Raw genomic sequence first — 16,293 nt, forward strand, 5'->3', positions numbered from 1 at the left:
AGACCTTGTGTTCAGTTCATTGTTGTGCCACACACTCTGAGCTGTGCTGAGTGCTCCCGACATTCAGTGCAGGAGTCCTGGACAGGGTGAGTCCAAGATCTGTGCTCACTACCATGGGAAGTGGAAAGTGTGGGAGAAGAGAGGCTTATGCTCAGTGGCAGCTCCTCAGGGGTGGGGGTGGACATTACCTAATCTATGCCATGATCTTTCCTGACTGCTGCAAATGGCCACTGAAGACACCTACATATATCCATTTCTGACGTCACGACTGGCCCCACCGTGCACCATAAGCCACTGGTTAACTAACACTGCAGTAGCTGGATAGGATGAGTCTGGCTCCTTCCTTCCCTCCCAGTCACTGCTAACAAATGAGAACACCTCCTCCCCCGCTGGAATCCCAAGCACCGAAGGATCTGTTAGCTTGTCACTCGAAAACATTGCCTCCCCTTGCAAGGTAATAGGGTGACCAGATCACAAGAGTGAAATATCAGGATACACTGGTCGATTTGGGGGTAGAGGGTGGGGGGGCAGGGGTGAAAGTAACTTAAAGGACCTACCGGTACTCTGGAGTCCTTGTGAGGGGGCGGCGCCTCTACCAGAAGAGGCGGGGCCTTTAAATCCCCAGGCACTTTAAATCAGGATTTAAAGGACCCGGGGCTGGGGCTGGGGTAGCAGCAGCAGGAGTCCTGGGGCCCTTTAAATCACTCCCTGAGCTACCAGCTGCAGAGGTGGTTGGGAGCCCCGGGGGTGATTTAAAGGTCCTGGGGCTCCAGCTGCTGCTACTGGAGTGGAGCCCACGTCTCTTTAAATCACCATCGTAGGGGGCCCAGTTTTCTGGTGACGCTTTAAAGGGCCCGGGGCTCCATGGCAGTAGTGGCAGCCAGGAGCCCCTGACTCTTTAAATCACTGCCAGAGCCCGTGGCTGCTACCCGAGGGCTCCAGCAGTGGGGCTCGGGTGGCGATTTAAAGGGCCCCAGAGGGTAGCGGCAGTGGAAGCTCCAAGTCTTTTAAATCACCACCCAAGCTGCGCTGCCGGAGCCCTGGGGTAGTAGCAGCAGCTGGGGGCTCAGGTGGTGATTTAAAGGGCCTGGGGCTCCGGCGGCCGCTACCATTCTGGGCCTTTTAAATCATCCCCGGAGCCCTGCTGCCAGAGCCCTGGAGTAGCAGCGGTGGTGCTCTGGCAGCTATTTTAAGGGCCGTGGCAGTAGCAGTAGCTGAGCCCCTGGCTCTTTAAATCACCGCCTGAGCCCCCCACCACTACCCCAGGGCTCCGGCAGGCTCCAGGGATGATTTAAAGGGCCCAGGGCAGTAGCAGCTACCAGAGCCACGGACCCTTTAAATCGTCCCCAGATCCCTGCTTCCAGAGCCCTGGGGAGGCAGCGGCGGAGCTCCAGAGGTGATTTTAAGGGCTGGGGCAGTAAGGGCTGTTGCAGCCCTGGATGCTTTAAATTGCTGCTGGAGCCCTGCCGCCGCTACCTCAGGGCTCTGGGGATGATTTAAAGGGCCCGGGATGGTAGCTCCGGCAGGCACCCCGGCCCTTTAAATTGCCGCCCTAGCCCCACCGCTGCTTCCCCAGGGCTCCAGAGCCCTGCTGCTCCAGAGCCTCCAGAGCCGCTGCTGAGAGCCCCAGGCCCTTTAAATTGCTACCAGGGGAAGCCGATCCACCTTGGTACGGCGCACCAGCTCTTGCCAGTACACCGTACCGGGGCATACCAGCTTACTTTCACCTCTGGAGGGGAGACACAGGTGCACAGCCCAGACTGGAACCAGAGGCACACTGGTCCGCCTGGACCTGTGCTACCAGCATGCCCCTTCCTGTTGAGGGTGGGCCCATGCTGCGCCACACAGCTCCCCTGCCCAGTGCCCTCTGGATCCACTGTGCCCAGAGCCCCATAAAACCCTTCTGCCACAGATGCACAGTGCTGTGCACTCAAACCCTGCCCAGCACCCCACTGCCCAAAGCCCCTCCACAGCTGCCCAGCACCCCACACAGAATACCCCACTCGCTAGTTTCCCAATACACACAGATTTTCCCTCCCTCCGTTCTTTCCTCCCTCCCAGTGCCCTTCCCCACACCCCACCACCACAGCTACACAATGCCCCACACAGACCCACACTGCCAAGTGCCCTGACACACACAGATCTCCCCCAATGCCAGCACCCCCCAACAAGCCCCTACTGTTTAGCATCCCAAAACATACAAACCTCCCCCACTGCCCAGCACCCTCCACACCCTCACAGCCCAACACCCACACACACACACCTCCCAGACACTCACCAACACACCCTGCCCCCTTCCCTGGCCACACTCGCTAACCCTGCTGGGAGGTCTTTGGCCCCTAAGGGTGAAAGCGGTGAGGGGAGTGTCCGGACTCTCCAGACCCTGTGCCCACCACAACCATGAGCTCTGTGACTCCCATTGTCCAGGAAAAATGCAAATGGAAGCTGCCAGAGCTGCAGAGCGGGGCTTGCAGGTGCCAGCAGCACGCAGAGCCCCCCACCCTAAGAGCCAGAGGAACCTGCCAGGGAGTGAGATGGGGAGTACCAGCGGTGCTCACCTGGGGCTGCTCCCGTCCTGGGAAACATCTGGCAGACTGGTCCCTTTGGCTCCTTGGGTCACGGTTCGGGTTGGGTCTGGGGGTGGGGGTGGAGGGCTCTCTGCCCACTCCCAGTGCCTACAAGCCCCGCCCCGCAGCACATGGCACTCCTGCCAGTGGGCAGGTGCCAGGAGCTGCCCCAGGAAGCAGTAAGCAGCGGCACCACGGTTGTGGTTCGGACGGTCGCCGATATTGGGACATAGGGCATCCCGACTGATGTAAGGTAAGGACACAGGACAGGTCCCCTAAAATCAGGACAGTCCTGGTAATATTGGGACGTCTGGTCACCCTACAGGTTAATGACTCTGTCCTAGATGCACAGACCTGGAATCAGCATAGACCCAGCATGCAGAGTGTGTGTTGCTCAGATGCTTATTGTACTTGCCTCATTCTCCACTTTCTGCCATCCCTCCCCATTTGTTTATTACAGCCACCTGTTACATCTAGTCATTAGCTTCTTTAGGAAAGGGACTGTGTCTTTATTCTGTGTCTGTACAGCACCTAGCGCTACAAAACCCAGATCCCTGATTGAAGCCTCTAGGTGCTACTGCAATATCAATACTAGTGTGAATTAATAAATTGCGCTGGTGGCTGGGAAGGTAGGCCAATGGTGGATTAGAGAATGTTAACATTTAACAAATACAGTAGTCACTTGCAAACAGAATAGGGAAATCAGAGATGTGACATCTCAACATACACCGTGTCCATTTTATTATTATTTATAGCCCCATAGTCAAGGCCCAGGAGCACAAGATGGTCCCTGTCCCAAGAGGCTTACAAACTACACATAGGACAATAGACAACAGCAAGCGATTATTGTTAGCAATGCATCACAGTGCACCATATGTCCTACACTGGAGAAAGGTGGGCTAAGGACTTGGCTCTCTTGAGTTCTATTCCCTGGTCAACTGCCAGCTTCCTAAATGATCTTGTGCAAGTCTCTTTCTCTCTGTTTCTCTATCTGTAAAATGGGGATCATAACACTAACCTGCCTCCAAGGGAACTGCAAGGCTTCGTTCATGAATGTGTTCAACCAGCTTTGAGAGGCTCGGCGGGAAGATGTTAGAGAAGGACTAAGTGTTATTTAATGTTCTGCGGCCGATTTGGTGAAAGCGCTGAAGTGTCAGTTATCTAGCACTCAGCTATTAAATATTTGCTGGGATGTGTGGCGAGATGGCCAGTTTTCCATGGGCGAATGATCAGGTCTGCAGACTAGGAAGGGGAGAATTAGCAAGGCTACTCTGCATTGTATTTTGGATTGTAATAGAAAAGGCTGCTCTTTGCTTTCTGCCCAGGTAAAAACACGTGCAATGTGTTCCTGATATTTGCTTTTCTAATCTAAATATCTGTAGGATTCTGCTAGGGACAGAATGTATCATTACCATAGAGCAGGGTGGATTTGATTTAAATCATGATTTAAATCATGACTTAAATCACTTGTCAGGAAGACTTGATTTACTCCTGGTTTTCTACATAGAAGTGCACTCTTGTTGGTTGTTGTAACCTTAACACATATTTTTCACAACTCAGAGATAGATGTAGTTTTCATTTTTAGAAGGTACACACTATATATTTTTAAACAGTGATTTATTTTGAAAACTTTTCAGATTAATTTTACAGCTGTATCAGAAAATGAGTGATTGGTTATTTCATTTACCAAAGATAATTGAAGCAGATATTTATGAAGTCATTGGGAGATGAACTATCTCCAATTCACCCAGTTAATCATTAATATTTGGAAGATTTTCTTGCCATGCTGTCACCAGACAGACATTTAAATTGTTTTATTTAACTAAAACAACAACATTAAGTATTCTGGATTTTTTTTCTTCAACAGCAAACAATATTTTAACAAAAAAGCATATGTCCCTCCCTCCTCACATTTATCTCCAGTCTTCTTTTCCTTGTCCAGATCTATTCCGCCCCCAACAATCTTCTATTCTTTGAACTTTTTGAAACTTTGCACTTTTAGAGAGAGGTAAGGGATTGGTTCTGTGTACACAAATTTGCAGAGGGACAACAGAGTTGAGGTCTGTTATTTCTCACCTCAATATATTATTTATTTGTTTAAAAACATTTTTGCTGTTAATAAGCATGTTACCTCTGGAGAGACAAATCCACAGTTTGAGAATTGAAAAAAACTAAGTATCTCTGATGGTATCTTCTAGACTGAGCACTGAGTCCCATTGGGTAGGTAGAAAGATTAACCTAAATAATCTATACAGAAGCCTGTAGAACCCCATAAGCTTGGGTCCCTAATCCATGAACTATTGGAACTCATTTACAAAACTTTTCTTAAACATTACATGAATATATTGTCTCATACTATAGAATTAGAATTCATAATCCCTATTCCATGATGAGATATCTTTGAACTATAATGTATCTTAATTAAAACTATCTTTAGATAGGTTTTTTCCCTCAAAAATCATTTTATCAAAAAAATCTGAATTAAAAAAAATCAATTTTTTTATTTAAAAAAAAAATCATTGATTTTTATCCACCCTGCCACAGAGCCGGTGAACTCATACAGTGCTATAAGCAATGCATTGCAGAAGTCCTTGGGCTGCATAATATTGCTAGGATCATGAATGGCCTTAATCCCAAAGACTGTAGTTTGCTGTGATCTGCTAGTGCTTTTGTTAGTTACAACTTTCATAGCTCAACCAGAATTTGTATGTGGGCATCAGCTATTTTTTTTGTGGAAATCCCTCTAATTCAAAAGAAAGTCAGATTATGCCTCTCCTATATGACCAGGGATGTCCCCCAGGCACATGGGGGCAGGGTTTGTGGAAGCCAGGATGCCTGCAAGCCCAGCCACATGGGGTATCTCTGGGTGCTGTCACACAGAGGAGGATGGAGGATGAACGGCCCAGGAGAGGAGCAACAGTGAGGCTAGCAATTCTATGACTCTGGGATCCTCTGTCTGAAATCCCCTTATTCCCTACAGAGCACTGTTTGCGCTGATCAGAGAATCATGAAGCCATAGGGTTAGAAGGGACTGCAAGGGTCATCAAGTCCAACCCCCTGCCGAGATGCAAGATGTGTTGGTGTGGTGTGACTCAGTTGAATTCAGTAGCATTTACATCAAGCAGAGTGGAATTTGTGCCCAAGTCTATTGGAGTAGAAGGGTGTATCTGGTTTTTAAAGAAAAGGCCGGGGGTTGAGGGGTGGGGAAGGCTCTCAGGGCCATGACATGAGGGTGAATGGCCAAGATACAGAGTGGCAACTTAGTTTAGATGTAGAGGCTCTACAGGATAAATTGGCTTCTCTGGCTCAGGAGGCACAGTGGATAAAGCAAGCTGCTGCCCCTGAGCTCTGTGTGGGCGGAAAGATGTGACTAATTGTGATCTTTGGACCAAGGTGGAAGCATGTGTGGTGGAAGGTGCAGTCATCACGCTCTTGTCAAAGGTAATGCGATGCTGGCCTGTAACAGACAAAAAGACTGGAAGAGGATTTAGCCAGAATGTGCAAGATGCATTCCTGAGAGAGAGGTTGAATGACTATGGTGTCCCTCTGCGTGATGACCCCAGCTGTGACAACAGCCCCTTGGGGTTACAGGCAACTGGCTCTAGTTTAGAGGTAGCCTTGGTAACTGGTCTGGTCCCCATTCAGTCCCAGGAACAGGGGGACACAAAGGTAGCAATATTTACAGCCACCTTTGTCCCCTCCCATCCTCAACCACACCAAGCAAGTCTTGGCTACAGCCTGAGGCCAGTGCCCAGTGCTTTTCCTGAGGCCATTTGACCTGTGGTTTCCAGAACATCCCTGTGACTATGACTGTTTTAATTAAATGGACACTTGTATGGATAGTGACTGCTGGACAGCCTGATGGCTGACACTGGCTTTCTCAATTATGATTCACTGTGCAGTCTTTGACATGATGCAGTTACTGACTGTCCAATACATTGTCACACTGTGATTGCAGCTGTCTATGTATTATATTAAGAAGTATCATTTATGCAAAGAGTCGAGAAGGAATAAGTACATACTAGACCAGGGAAAACCCATTGCCCTTGGGAGCTGATATTACCAAATGGTTTCGTCCACTTGGATTCAACAGCCTCTGTCCCAGTACATCATGTGCATGGCTTTGTTTTTCACTGCACTGTGAGGTCCTGTCGTGCGACAGTCCTTACTTGCGCTCTCTCTATCAGAGAGCGTGAATGAGTCATCAGCAGGGTAGAGAGGTAAGCTGTTCTGTCTGTCCTCCTCTTAGTAACCTGGCAAGTTTGTTACCGGATGTGCACTTTCATCCAAGGTTTGCAGGTCTCAATGGATAAGCACATGTCAATGTCCGGATGAGGAAAATCCTGGGCTGTAATCTCCTGATGCAGGGTATGCCTAAATCCCACCAAATTCAATGAGATTTGTTATATCCTGCAGGAGCAAAGGGACCGTAGATTCTAGGGACTGGACAGTTTACAATAGGCTGCATTCATTGGGACCCTGGATCAGGTTAGATCCATCTAAGTTTGTTTTGTTTGTTTTTTCCTTCACAACTTCCTAGGCCCAGCCATTCTTCTTCAGCTATTTCTGTTACAGAGGCCTCATTGCTAAGTTTGGTGTGGAGACAGTGGGAGTTTCAGCTATGCAGAAACTAACTTTCTAGGAAGGATCTGCAAAAAATACACCTATTTTTTAATTAAACCCGTGTGCTGTCATATTCCTTGGGATTGTGCCTAACATGAGCTTAGAAATAAAGCCACCAAGATCACTCAAAAGCATGTACCAAAGTTCTCTCTACTGCCCCACAAGCCTGCTATCATCTGCTCATCAATTCCTGTGCCAGTTCTCCAACACCTGAGTTCTGCAGGTCACTTTATGACAGACAGATCCTCTCTCTGACCTACCTTCCCTTGCAACATCTCAACCCCTTTCTGTCTGAGCCTCAAAATATTTCATTCTGCAGACTACAAGGACCATGGCTGAACCTGGATCTTAGCATGGTGATTAGTGCTGTAAATTATGGATGTCAGGAATGCTGAAAGGGAAGAGGGAAAAAAAGCAGTGCATGTGAAAGAAAAGAACCTTAAAACATAAGCACTTTCTTCTCTGCTATGTGTCTCATTTTGGGTCCTGCTTGGAAGGACATGGAGAGATACTCCGAGCGTCTAAGTATTACAAAAGTGACTTGCTTTGCTTAGAAAAATGCCTAATTGACTTCTGTAAAAGCAGCAAAGAATCCTGTGGCACCTTATAGACTAACAGACGTTTTGGAGCATGAGCTTTCGTGGGTGAATACCCACTTTTTCAGATGCCACAGGCTGCCTCGGAAGCTCTCCAATCATAATAACTAAAGACATGTATACTATATTTTAGCCATTAAGGAGAAAACCCTGCCAGAATGCATTATCTTACTTTAGCTGCAAAACTTCAAACTGCAGAATGAAGCCTCATAATGCTGCAAAATAAATCGAAATGTGACAAAATATCCCTCTGAGAACAGAGGAATTTCCATAACTGAATTGATCAAAGGGGCATCTTCTACTCCAAGATCACATCTACAACAGTGGCCAATGTTAGGTACTTAGATGAAGCCAGGAATCTCTCTTGGTGGCTTCAAATGGACAATTCCATCAGGAAGTACCATTCTGGTCATCTAGTCTCATTCGAAGGAAGTGAGAGCACATAGTCTAGTCCTAAATTGATTAACATCTGTTAATGGAAGTCTTCTGTTCTAGGGGCCAAATCTGGCCACATTTCTGGGAGATGCCTAGTGAGTAGAGCACTGAACTAGGACCCAGGAGTCCTGCTCTGATACTGACATGCTGGGTGACCTTGGGCAAGTCATATCGTCATTCTGTGCCTCAGTTTCCCCATCTATAAAACGAGAATAATTATACTGACCATCTTTGTAAAGCGCTTGGAGATCTACTGATGAAAAGTGCTGTATGAGAGCTAGCTACTATTATTATTATTCACATGGAACAGTTCTTAACTCTGACCTGGTGTCGCAGTGCGTGACTCACCGCTGTGGCGCGTCCTGCTGGTCATCTCAGGGAATTAGCTTTTCTAGCCTCCAGAGCACCCTCTTCAGGCCGGTGTCCTGCTGATGCTGGCCTCCATGTCCCTCCCAGGACCCGGTGCCCCTTGTATTTGGGGTGCTGCCCCTTGGCAATACCCCCCAGTCTCAGGGTCTCCCAACATAGGGGAACCCCCAACACTTTATCCCCACCTTGCCTCAGTTGTGGGCTACTGCCAGCCTCCGCTCACTGGGGCAGACTGCAGTGTAAAAGTCACTCATCATAGGCAAGGGGGGTTTGGACCTACTGCCTCTGCCTACCCGTGGGCTGACCTCTGCAACCCCAGTACCTAATTGGCCTTCCACTAGGCTGCAGCCTGGGGGGTTTCCAGGCTGGAGCTCCCCAACTCGCTTGGCCTTCCCCCAGCCCTGCTCCACTCCAGGTACCTTCTTTCAGCTCCCTGGAGCCGAGTCCTTCCCTCTCAAAGCTAGAGAGAGTCTGTCTCTGGCTCCTGGCCCCAGCCCTCTCATAAGGGCCAGCTGGGCCCTCATTAAGCCAACTCGGCCTGATTGGTGCATGGTCCCCAGCTGAGGTTGCTTTCCCCAGTCAGCCTCGCTTTTCCTTCCCTGCCACAGCCCTCTCACCGGACTGTTTTAAGCCTTTTAAGGCAGGAGCAGTTGACCACCCCGCTACACCTGGCTTCAAGCACTTTAGCACATGCTTAACTTTAAACACATGCTTTACTCCCATTGAAGACAATAGGACTTAAGCAAGTGCTTCAAGATAAGCACGGCCTAAAGCGCTTTCCTGAGTTGGGGCTTCCCAATGATTTTGGGCTATTCCTGGAATAAGACGTTACTTGGCATCAATACAGGTATTGGAGTCTGGCAGCTAGGAGATTATAGCAAACGGGTCAATACTAGCCTTTTGAGAGCTGTCATTCTTCGTGAAAGAGACAAGTAGGAAAACAGAAAATGTGATGAGAGTAAAAGGCAATCCAAATATTGATTCTTGCACATTCAAAGAAACCCAAAACTTTAACAAAACCGGGGTTTCCTAAAACGGGAAAAATGCAATGGCCTACTTATCAGGCCGGCAAATACAAAGGGGTTTTGGATTAGAATTTCACAACATCAGGGTTTACCTCTATATTTAAGATGGATAGAACCATAGAAAATTGTGCATTGTGTGACTGTGTACATTATGTAAATATGCACTGTGTGAATGTACTAGGATATATCCATCCTTGGTATAACTCTGTGGAAGTCAATGGAGCTGTCCCAGAGGTGAATTTGCCCCAGTATGAATTATAAAATTGGCCATTATTCACAACATGATGGTGATGACAATTCAACACTACAGCAGGGAAGCATCTGGTATGAAAAACAAAACACAATGAAATGCTAAAATCTTTTCTATGCAAATGAAAATACTTCTCTAATTACTTTTCTTTCTTGTTTTTCTCAGACAGCGTAACTGAAGTCAAGACAGACATTTATGTGACGAGTTTCGGCCCTGTGTCAGACACAGACATGGTAGGTGCTGTAGGTCACAGAGGTCTGACTCTGGGACTCTGGGAGTGTGCATTGTACTTCTTGTCCCAGGTTAATTGGACAAAAGTATGAACTACGGAAACAGTGTGGCAAGAAATCTATGCAGGTTGCCTGTGAAATTTTAGCAAAGCTTTTGATACGGTCTCTGACAGTATTCTAGCCAGCAAGTTAAAGAAGTATGAGCTGGATGAATGGACTATAAGGTGGATAGAAAACTGGCTAGATTGTTGAGCTCAACTGGTAGTGATCAATGGCTAGTTGGCAGCCAGTTTCAAGTGGAGTGCCCCAAGGGTCTGTTCTGGGGCCGGTTTTGTTCAATATCTTCATTAATGATTTGGAGGAAGGCATGAACTACACTCTCAGCAAGTTTGCAGATGACACTAAACTGGGAGGAGTGGTGGATACGCTGGAGGGTAGGGATAGGATACCGAGGGACCTAGACAAATTAGAGGATTGGGCCAAAAGAAACCTGATGAGGTTCAACAGGAACAAGTGCAGAGTCCTGCACTTAGGACGGAAGAATCCCATTCACTGTTACAGACTAGGGACTGAATGGCTAGGAAGCAGTTCTGCAGAAAATGACCTAGGGATTACAGTGAACAAGAAGCTGGATATGAGTCAATAGTGTGCCCTTGTTGCCAAGAAGGCTAACGGCATTTTAGGCTGTATAAGTCAGGGGCATTGCCAGCAGATCGAGGGACATGATCATTCCCCTCTATTTGACTGGTGAGGCCTCATCTGGAGTACTGTGTCCAGTTTTGGGCCCCACACTACAAGAAGGATGAGGAGAAATTGGAAAGAGTCCAGCAGAGGGCAACAAAAATGATTAGGGGACTGGAGCACATGACATATGAGGAGAGGCTGACAGAACTGGGATTATTTAGTCTGCAGAAGAGAATAATGAAGGGGGATTTGACAGCTGCTTTCAACTACCTGAAAGGGGGTTCCAAAGAGGATGGATCAAGACTGTTCTCCATGGTACCAGATGACAGAACAAGGAATAATGGTCTCAAGTTGCAGTGGGGGAGGTTTAGGTTGGATAGTGGGAAAAACTTTTTCACTAGGAGGGTGGTGAAGCCCTGGAATGGATTACCTAGGGAGGTGGTGGAATCTCCTTCCTTAGAGATTTTTAGGGTCAGGTTGACAAAGCCCTGGCTGGAATGATTTAGTTGGAAACTGGTCTTGCTTTGAGCAGGGGGTTGGACTAGGTGACCTCCTGAGGTCCCTTCCAACCCTGATATTCTAAGATTCTATGATTCGTCATTTGCAATAGTGGCAGCCAGCAGATATGGAGCTGGAGATATCTTCAAGAGGACAACGATCACAGTAAATTCAAGAAGCATAAATCACAGAACTAGATGAGGTCTCATTCCTCTGTAACAAATATCAAGAAATCCCATTCTGTTGCTTTTGGTGGGAGCTTAACGCAGAAACGGTTGCAATAGAAGTTAAAAAAAAAGACTCAATTTTGGTTTCATGTCTCCTTCTCAATTTCATTTTGGTTTTTGGAAATCCACCGAACATAATCATTGGCATTACTCTAAATCCAGGTACAATAATCTGTGAAGGAATTTCTGTCAGTATCCTTTGGACTGCTAGAGCTGAGTGAAGGTTTTCATCTAAAGCTCTTTTTCGGTGACAAATGCAGATTTGTTAACACCAAAATGTTTTGTAAATTCATGTCAGTTTTGTTGAATTGTTCATGTTGAGAAAAAAACACCAACAAAAAACTGTCTACAAACATCAAAAGATTTCAACATTATCAAAATGAATCATTTCAATTTCTCAATTCAGAACAACTTTTTGTTTCTAAATTTCCAAAATGTAGACATATTGAAAAAAATGCTCAAATTGAAACAGAACATTTTGGATTGAGTCAAACAAAACATTTCATTTATCTTGAAATGAATCATTTTCAACTTTTTGGTTCAACCAAAACACTTGAAAATTTTTCATTTTGTGTCGACCGAAAATTATTTCTTGTTTATTATTATTATTTTTCAGAACTGCTCACAAAACAAAAAAATCAGTTATTCACACAGCTCTATTTTGCACACTATGAGTACGTCTGTACCGGGCTAAAAGACACTCAGCAGAGCCACAGCTGGCCCAGGTCAGTTGTCTTAGACTAGCGGAGCTTGGGCTGCATGGCTAAAAATTATTATATAGAGACTTTTGGGCTTGGGCTGGAGTCAAAGCCTCCATCCCAAGCCCAAGCATCTACACAAAGATTTTTCAGCTCCAGAGCCTGACCCCACGAACCTGAGTTAGCTGATCCTGGCTTGGACAGCTGTGGCCATGCGGTGGGTTTTTTATCCCTGTGTAGACATGGGCCAAAAAGTGAAATCCTGGTCCTATTGAACTTGCTGAGTATTTTTCATTGATATCAGTGTGGGGGTGGGAAGCAGGATTGCTCCCTATGTTTCATTGCTCAGTGTAGCCATTTGTGACTTCCAAGTGAATGGAAGGGAGACAGGAGGAAAGACATGTTTACCCACCAGAAGGAAGTCCATGGAAACCAAAAGTATTTTCTAATGCAGTCCAATGACACCTTATTGTATCTCCAATTGCTGGGACATGTGCCGCTTCCCATCAAAAAAAGGCTGCATGACTTCAGACATCTGCTCGTTCTTTTGATTTAGAGAAGCATGAATCTTGTCTTTTAATGCTTTTTTTCCTGCCTGATGAAGTGAGGGTGTTTTGTGGGTTTTTTCAGTGAGTGCAAAGGGAAGCAATTTGGGGGGTATCATCAAAAGAGCAAGAGCTTCCTACAGCATGATTCTGCCTCCCTTACTACATAGAACATAAGAACGGCCGTACCGGGTCAGACTAAAGGTCCATCTAGCCCAGTATCCTGTCTGCCAACACTGGCCAATGCCAGGTGCCCCAGAGGGAGTGAACCTAACAGGCAATGATCAAGTGAACTCTCTCCTGCCATCCATCTCCATCCTCTGACAAACAGATGCTAGGGACACCATTCCTTACCCATCCTGGCTAATAGCCATTTATGGACTTATCCTCCATGAATTTATCCAGTTCCCTTTTAAACGCTGTTATAGTCCTAGCCTTCACAACCTCCTCAGGTAAGGAGTTCCACAAGTTGACTGTGCGCTGCGTGAAGAAGAACTTCCTTTTATTTGTTTTAAACCTGCTGCCTATTAATTTCATTTGGGGACCCCTAGTTCTTGTATTATGGGAATTAGTAAATAACCTTTCCGTATCCACTTTCTCCACATCACTCATGATTTTATATACCTTTATCATATCCCCCCTTAGTCTCGTCTTTTCCAAGCTGAAAAGTCCTAGCCTCTTTAATCTTTCCTCATATGGGACTCTCTCCAAACCCCTAATCATTTTAGTTGCCCTTTTCTGAACATTTTCTAGTGCCAGTGTATCTTTTTTGAGATGAGGAGACCACATCTGTACACAGTATTCGAGATGTGGGTGTACCATCAATTTATATAAGGGCAATAATATATTCTCAAATATATACTCATCTTGAGTAGCCTCTTTCTTCATAACCAGCTCCTCTTTCTTCCGTGTGACTACTCATGGAGTAAGTTCCTTGGTAAGAGTGTCAGATTCTGACCCTATGTAAGTGGAGCGGATCGTCCCCTTTCCTTCACCAAACTGCTCTAAGTGCCTGAGACAAATATACAGGGTAAGAGAGACAGAGAAAACGAGTGAACTGACTGGCATATTCTGATATGTTTAAGGAAAATTATTAGTGAAAAGGCCTGAGGACTGAATCTAGGTTTGTATTCCCTCAACAGTTTGTCTTCTAATTAAAACAGAACTGTGGAGCATAATTAATAGTGAGCTTTCTCAAAAGCATTTCTTGCAGCTTGTATTGCACAAAAAGAGGATTTGGTAGTTTGTGTTTATTTTTAAATTACATGCTGGCATCATTAGTGGGGACCGACACTTTGGTGTGTGCCTCATCTCTGAGTGTCATTTCGTCTTGGATTTCCCCATGCTGCTGGATGCTCAGTTTGGCTTGAAGGGTCTCCCTAGCAGGGGGCCAAGAATTGAATCCAAACAGGCTTGGGCAGGATCAGTGTCCTAAAACAACCTTCCTCCAAACCTTTGGACCCTAGAGGATTTCATTCTCCATGTTCATTCAGCCACAGACATATCTCCTGCCGCTCTACCAGCGGGCCCCCCCACAGACTATTAGCACTGATGATCAGAGGATTAGAGGAGAATTAAATCTCTGAATTTCATTTTGATGCCTCCCCCCATCAGAGGAGTTTGTCTTGCTTTGGAAGGACCACTCCCGGCAGGGTTAAAAGTTAAGTTAATGTCACTCTAGCTGAGAGTATTAATCTCATCTGAGTTCTCTCTATCCATCTTGTTCTCTTTCACACCGCAGCAAAGACCAATAATATATTCAGCAATCCCAGCCCTTAGGGAGTATCTGATAATTACTTCCAAGGTGGAGCATATTTGATTAAGGGAGCATGGATAATGAACTGTGAAGAAGAAATATGAGGTATTGAAAAGAGGAAACTATTCTCCACTGTGTGATTTGACAAAATGAATTTAAAATTAGAAAGACAGTTAAAGAATAATAAATTTTCTCTCCCCTTGCATGCTTTAGTTCCATAGATTTTGCCCATGCATAGCAGATGTGCTACTGAATGCAGTTCTGGTGCTGAGCACACAGAAATGGGTGCTCAAGAGAGAACCACACAGGGAACGGAGGATGAACTTGCACCTTTCTCAAGATTGTTTTCCTATCTTAGATAGAAAAGTGAGGAAGTTACTCCTTCCACATTGGCATCTGTCTGATGATCCAGCCCTTGTGCATACCATAGCCATCATTATCTGCGATTGAAAGTCTGCCTTGTGCATCCAGATTCAGACAGATTATAATGATGATGAGGGACCTGGGAGGTGAGGCAAATAATGTTTGCTGTTGAGAGTGGAGAGCAGCTGATTACTAACTACAGAGGAGTGTTGTCTGCTTCTGTCTGACGTGTGGGGGCACGGAGACTCCAACCTCATGAGCTATTCAACATGAAAAGCATTGGCTGATAAAGTCCACACTAATGTCAGATATTGAGTATTCCAGCTGTCCCTCAGCTTGTTAACTCGGACAAAGATGAGACTCTGCAGAGGAGAAGAACTTGAGCCCTGTTTCTGTGGTTCTCTGACATGGATTTTAGTCACAGCTCTGGATGGAGAAGAATGTGACTTACAATTCTTGGTTCACCTGGAATGGTGTGTAGATGCAGGCACTGGGAGGAGGTGAATCTGAGCTGGGGGTCTGCACTCACATGGGAAGAACACTAGGGGCCAGAGGAAAGAGACCCTGGCCATCGTTTCTCTTCTTCTGAGGATTAGACTTTTAGTACAGAAGGAGGAGCTGAGTTTGTGTTCTCTGTGGTGTAGTTTGGAAATTGTTCATCAGAGTGAAGGTCCTGAACTAGATTTCTCTTCTCCCTCTGATAAGGACTCTGTCTCTCCTGACACGGCAAGGAGCAGAGGGCTTTGTTTCACTGCACTTGTTGCTGGACCTCTTGTCCCCACACTGCCAAAGAATCATTCAGGAGGCCTTGGAGAGAGATTGCTGCACTCTCTGTTAAAGATGGTTGTTTACAGACTCCCAAAGGGACCATGGTCAAACTACGGGTTTAAATGTACAGGGAATTTCAGAGAGGAGAAATCATGGGAACAAATGCCCCCAGCCTGGCACACTTTTCTGTTCCTGTTTGTTTAGCTTGGATTGCGTGCTTCATACAGCAGGGCAGAATTTGATGCTAGGTATTTATACCTTGTGATCAGCAGCATCTGGACAAAGATGTCATGTGTCAGAGTTCTGTTTGATTCAGCATAAGAAAAAAATGAAGGCATAGACCCACAGCTGTAGTAGATCCACATCATTCCATTGATTGTAATGGAATAACATCAGTTTTAGAGCTGGACAAATAACAGATTTTTCAGTTTGTTGGCAATTTAAAAAAGTCAGGAAAAAAATCATTTCAGGTTGGACCAAAAATTATGAGTGAAGTGAAAAGCTGAAAAAAAATTGTTTTTGTGTGAATGAAATGTTTTGCTTCCACCATTTTAAAATGTTTTTGAATTTTATTTTAAAAATTAAAGGATGAAAAGTCATTTTAAACTAAAAAAAATTGAAAGTTGCATTTTGAAAATGTCAAAATGAAACATTTTGGT

General features: G+C 45.8%; 1 protein-coding gene across 1 annotated transcript in view; it reads left to right on the forward strand.

Moving 5' to 3' along the window:
- The window catches only part of GABRA3 (gamma-aminobutyric acid type A receptor alpha3 subunit), a 137,015-nt gene that overhangs the window by 73,241 nt on the left and 47,481 nt on the right, over positions 1-16,293 (forward strand). The window contains exon 4 of the mRNA XM_030575756.1: positions 10,031-10,098. Within this exon, the coding sequence (XP_030431616.1) occupies positions 10,031-10,098 (68 nt within the window). The remainder of the gene's footprint in view (positions 1-10,030; positions 10,099-16,293) is intronic.

The sequence above is a fragment of the Gopherus evgoodei genome, chromosome 9 (genome assembly GCF_007399415.2).
Source record: "Gopherus evgoodei ecotype Sinaloan lineage chromosome 9, rGopEvg1_v1.p, whole genome shotgun sequence".
NCBI classification, from domain to species: domain Eukaryota; kingdom Metazoa; phylum Chordata; order Testudines; family Testudinidae; genus Gopherus; species Gopherus evgoodei.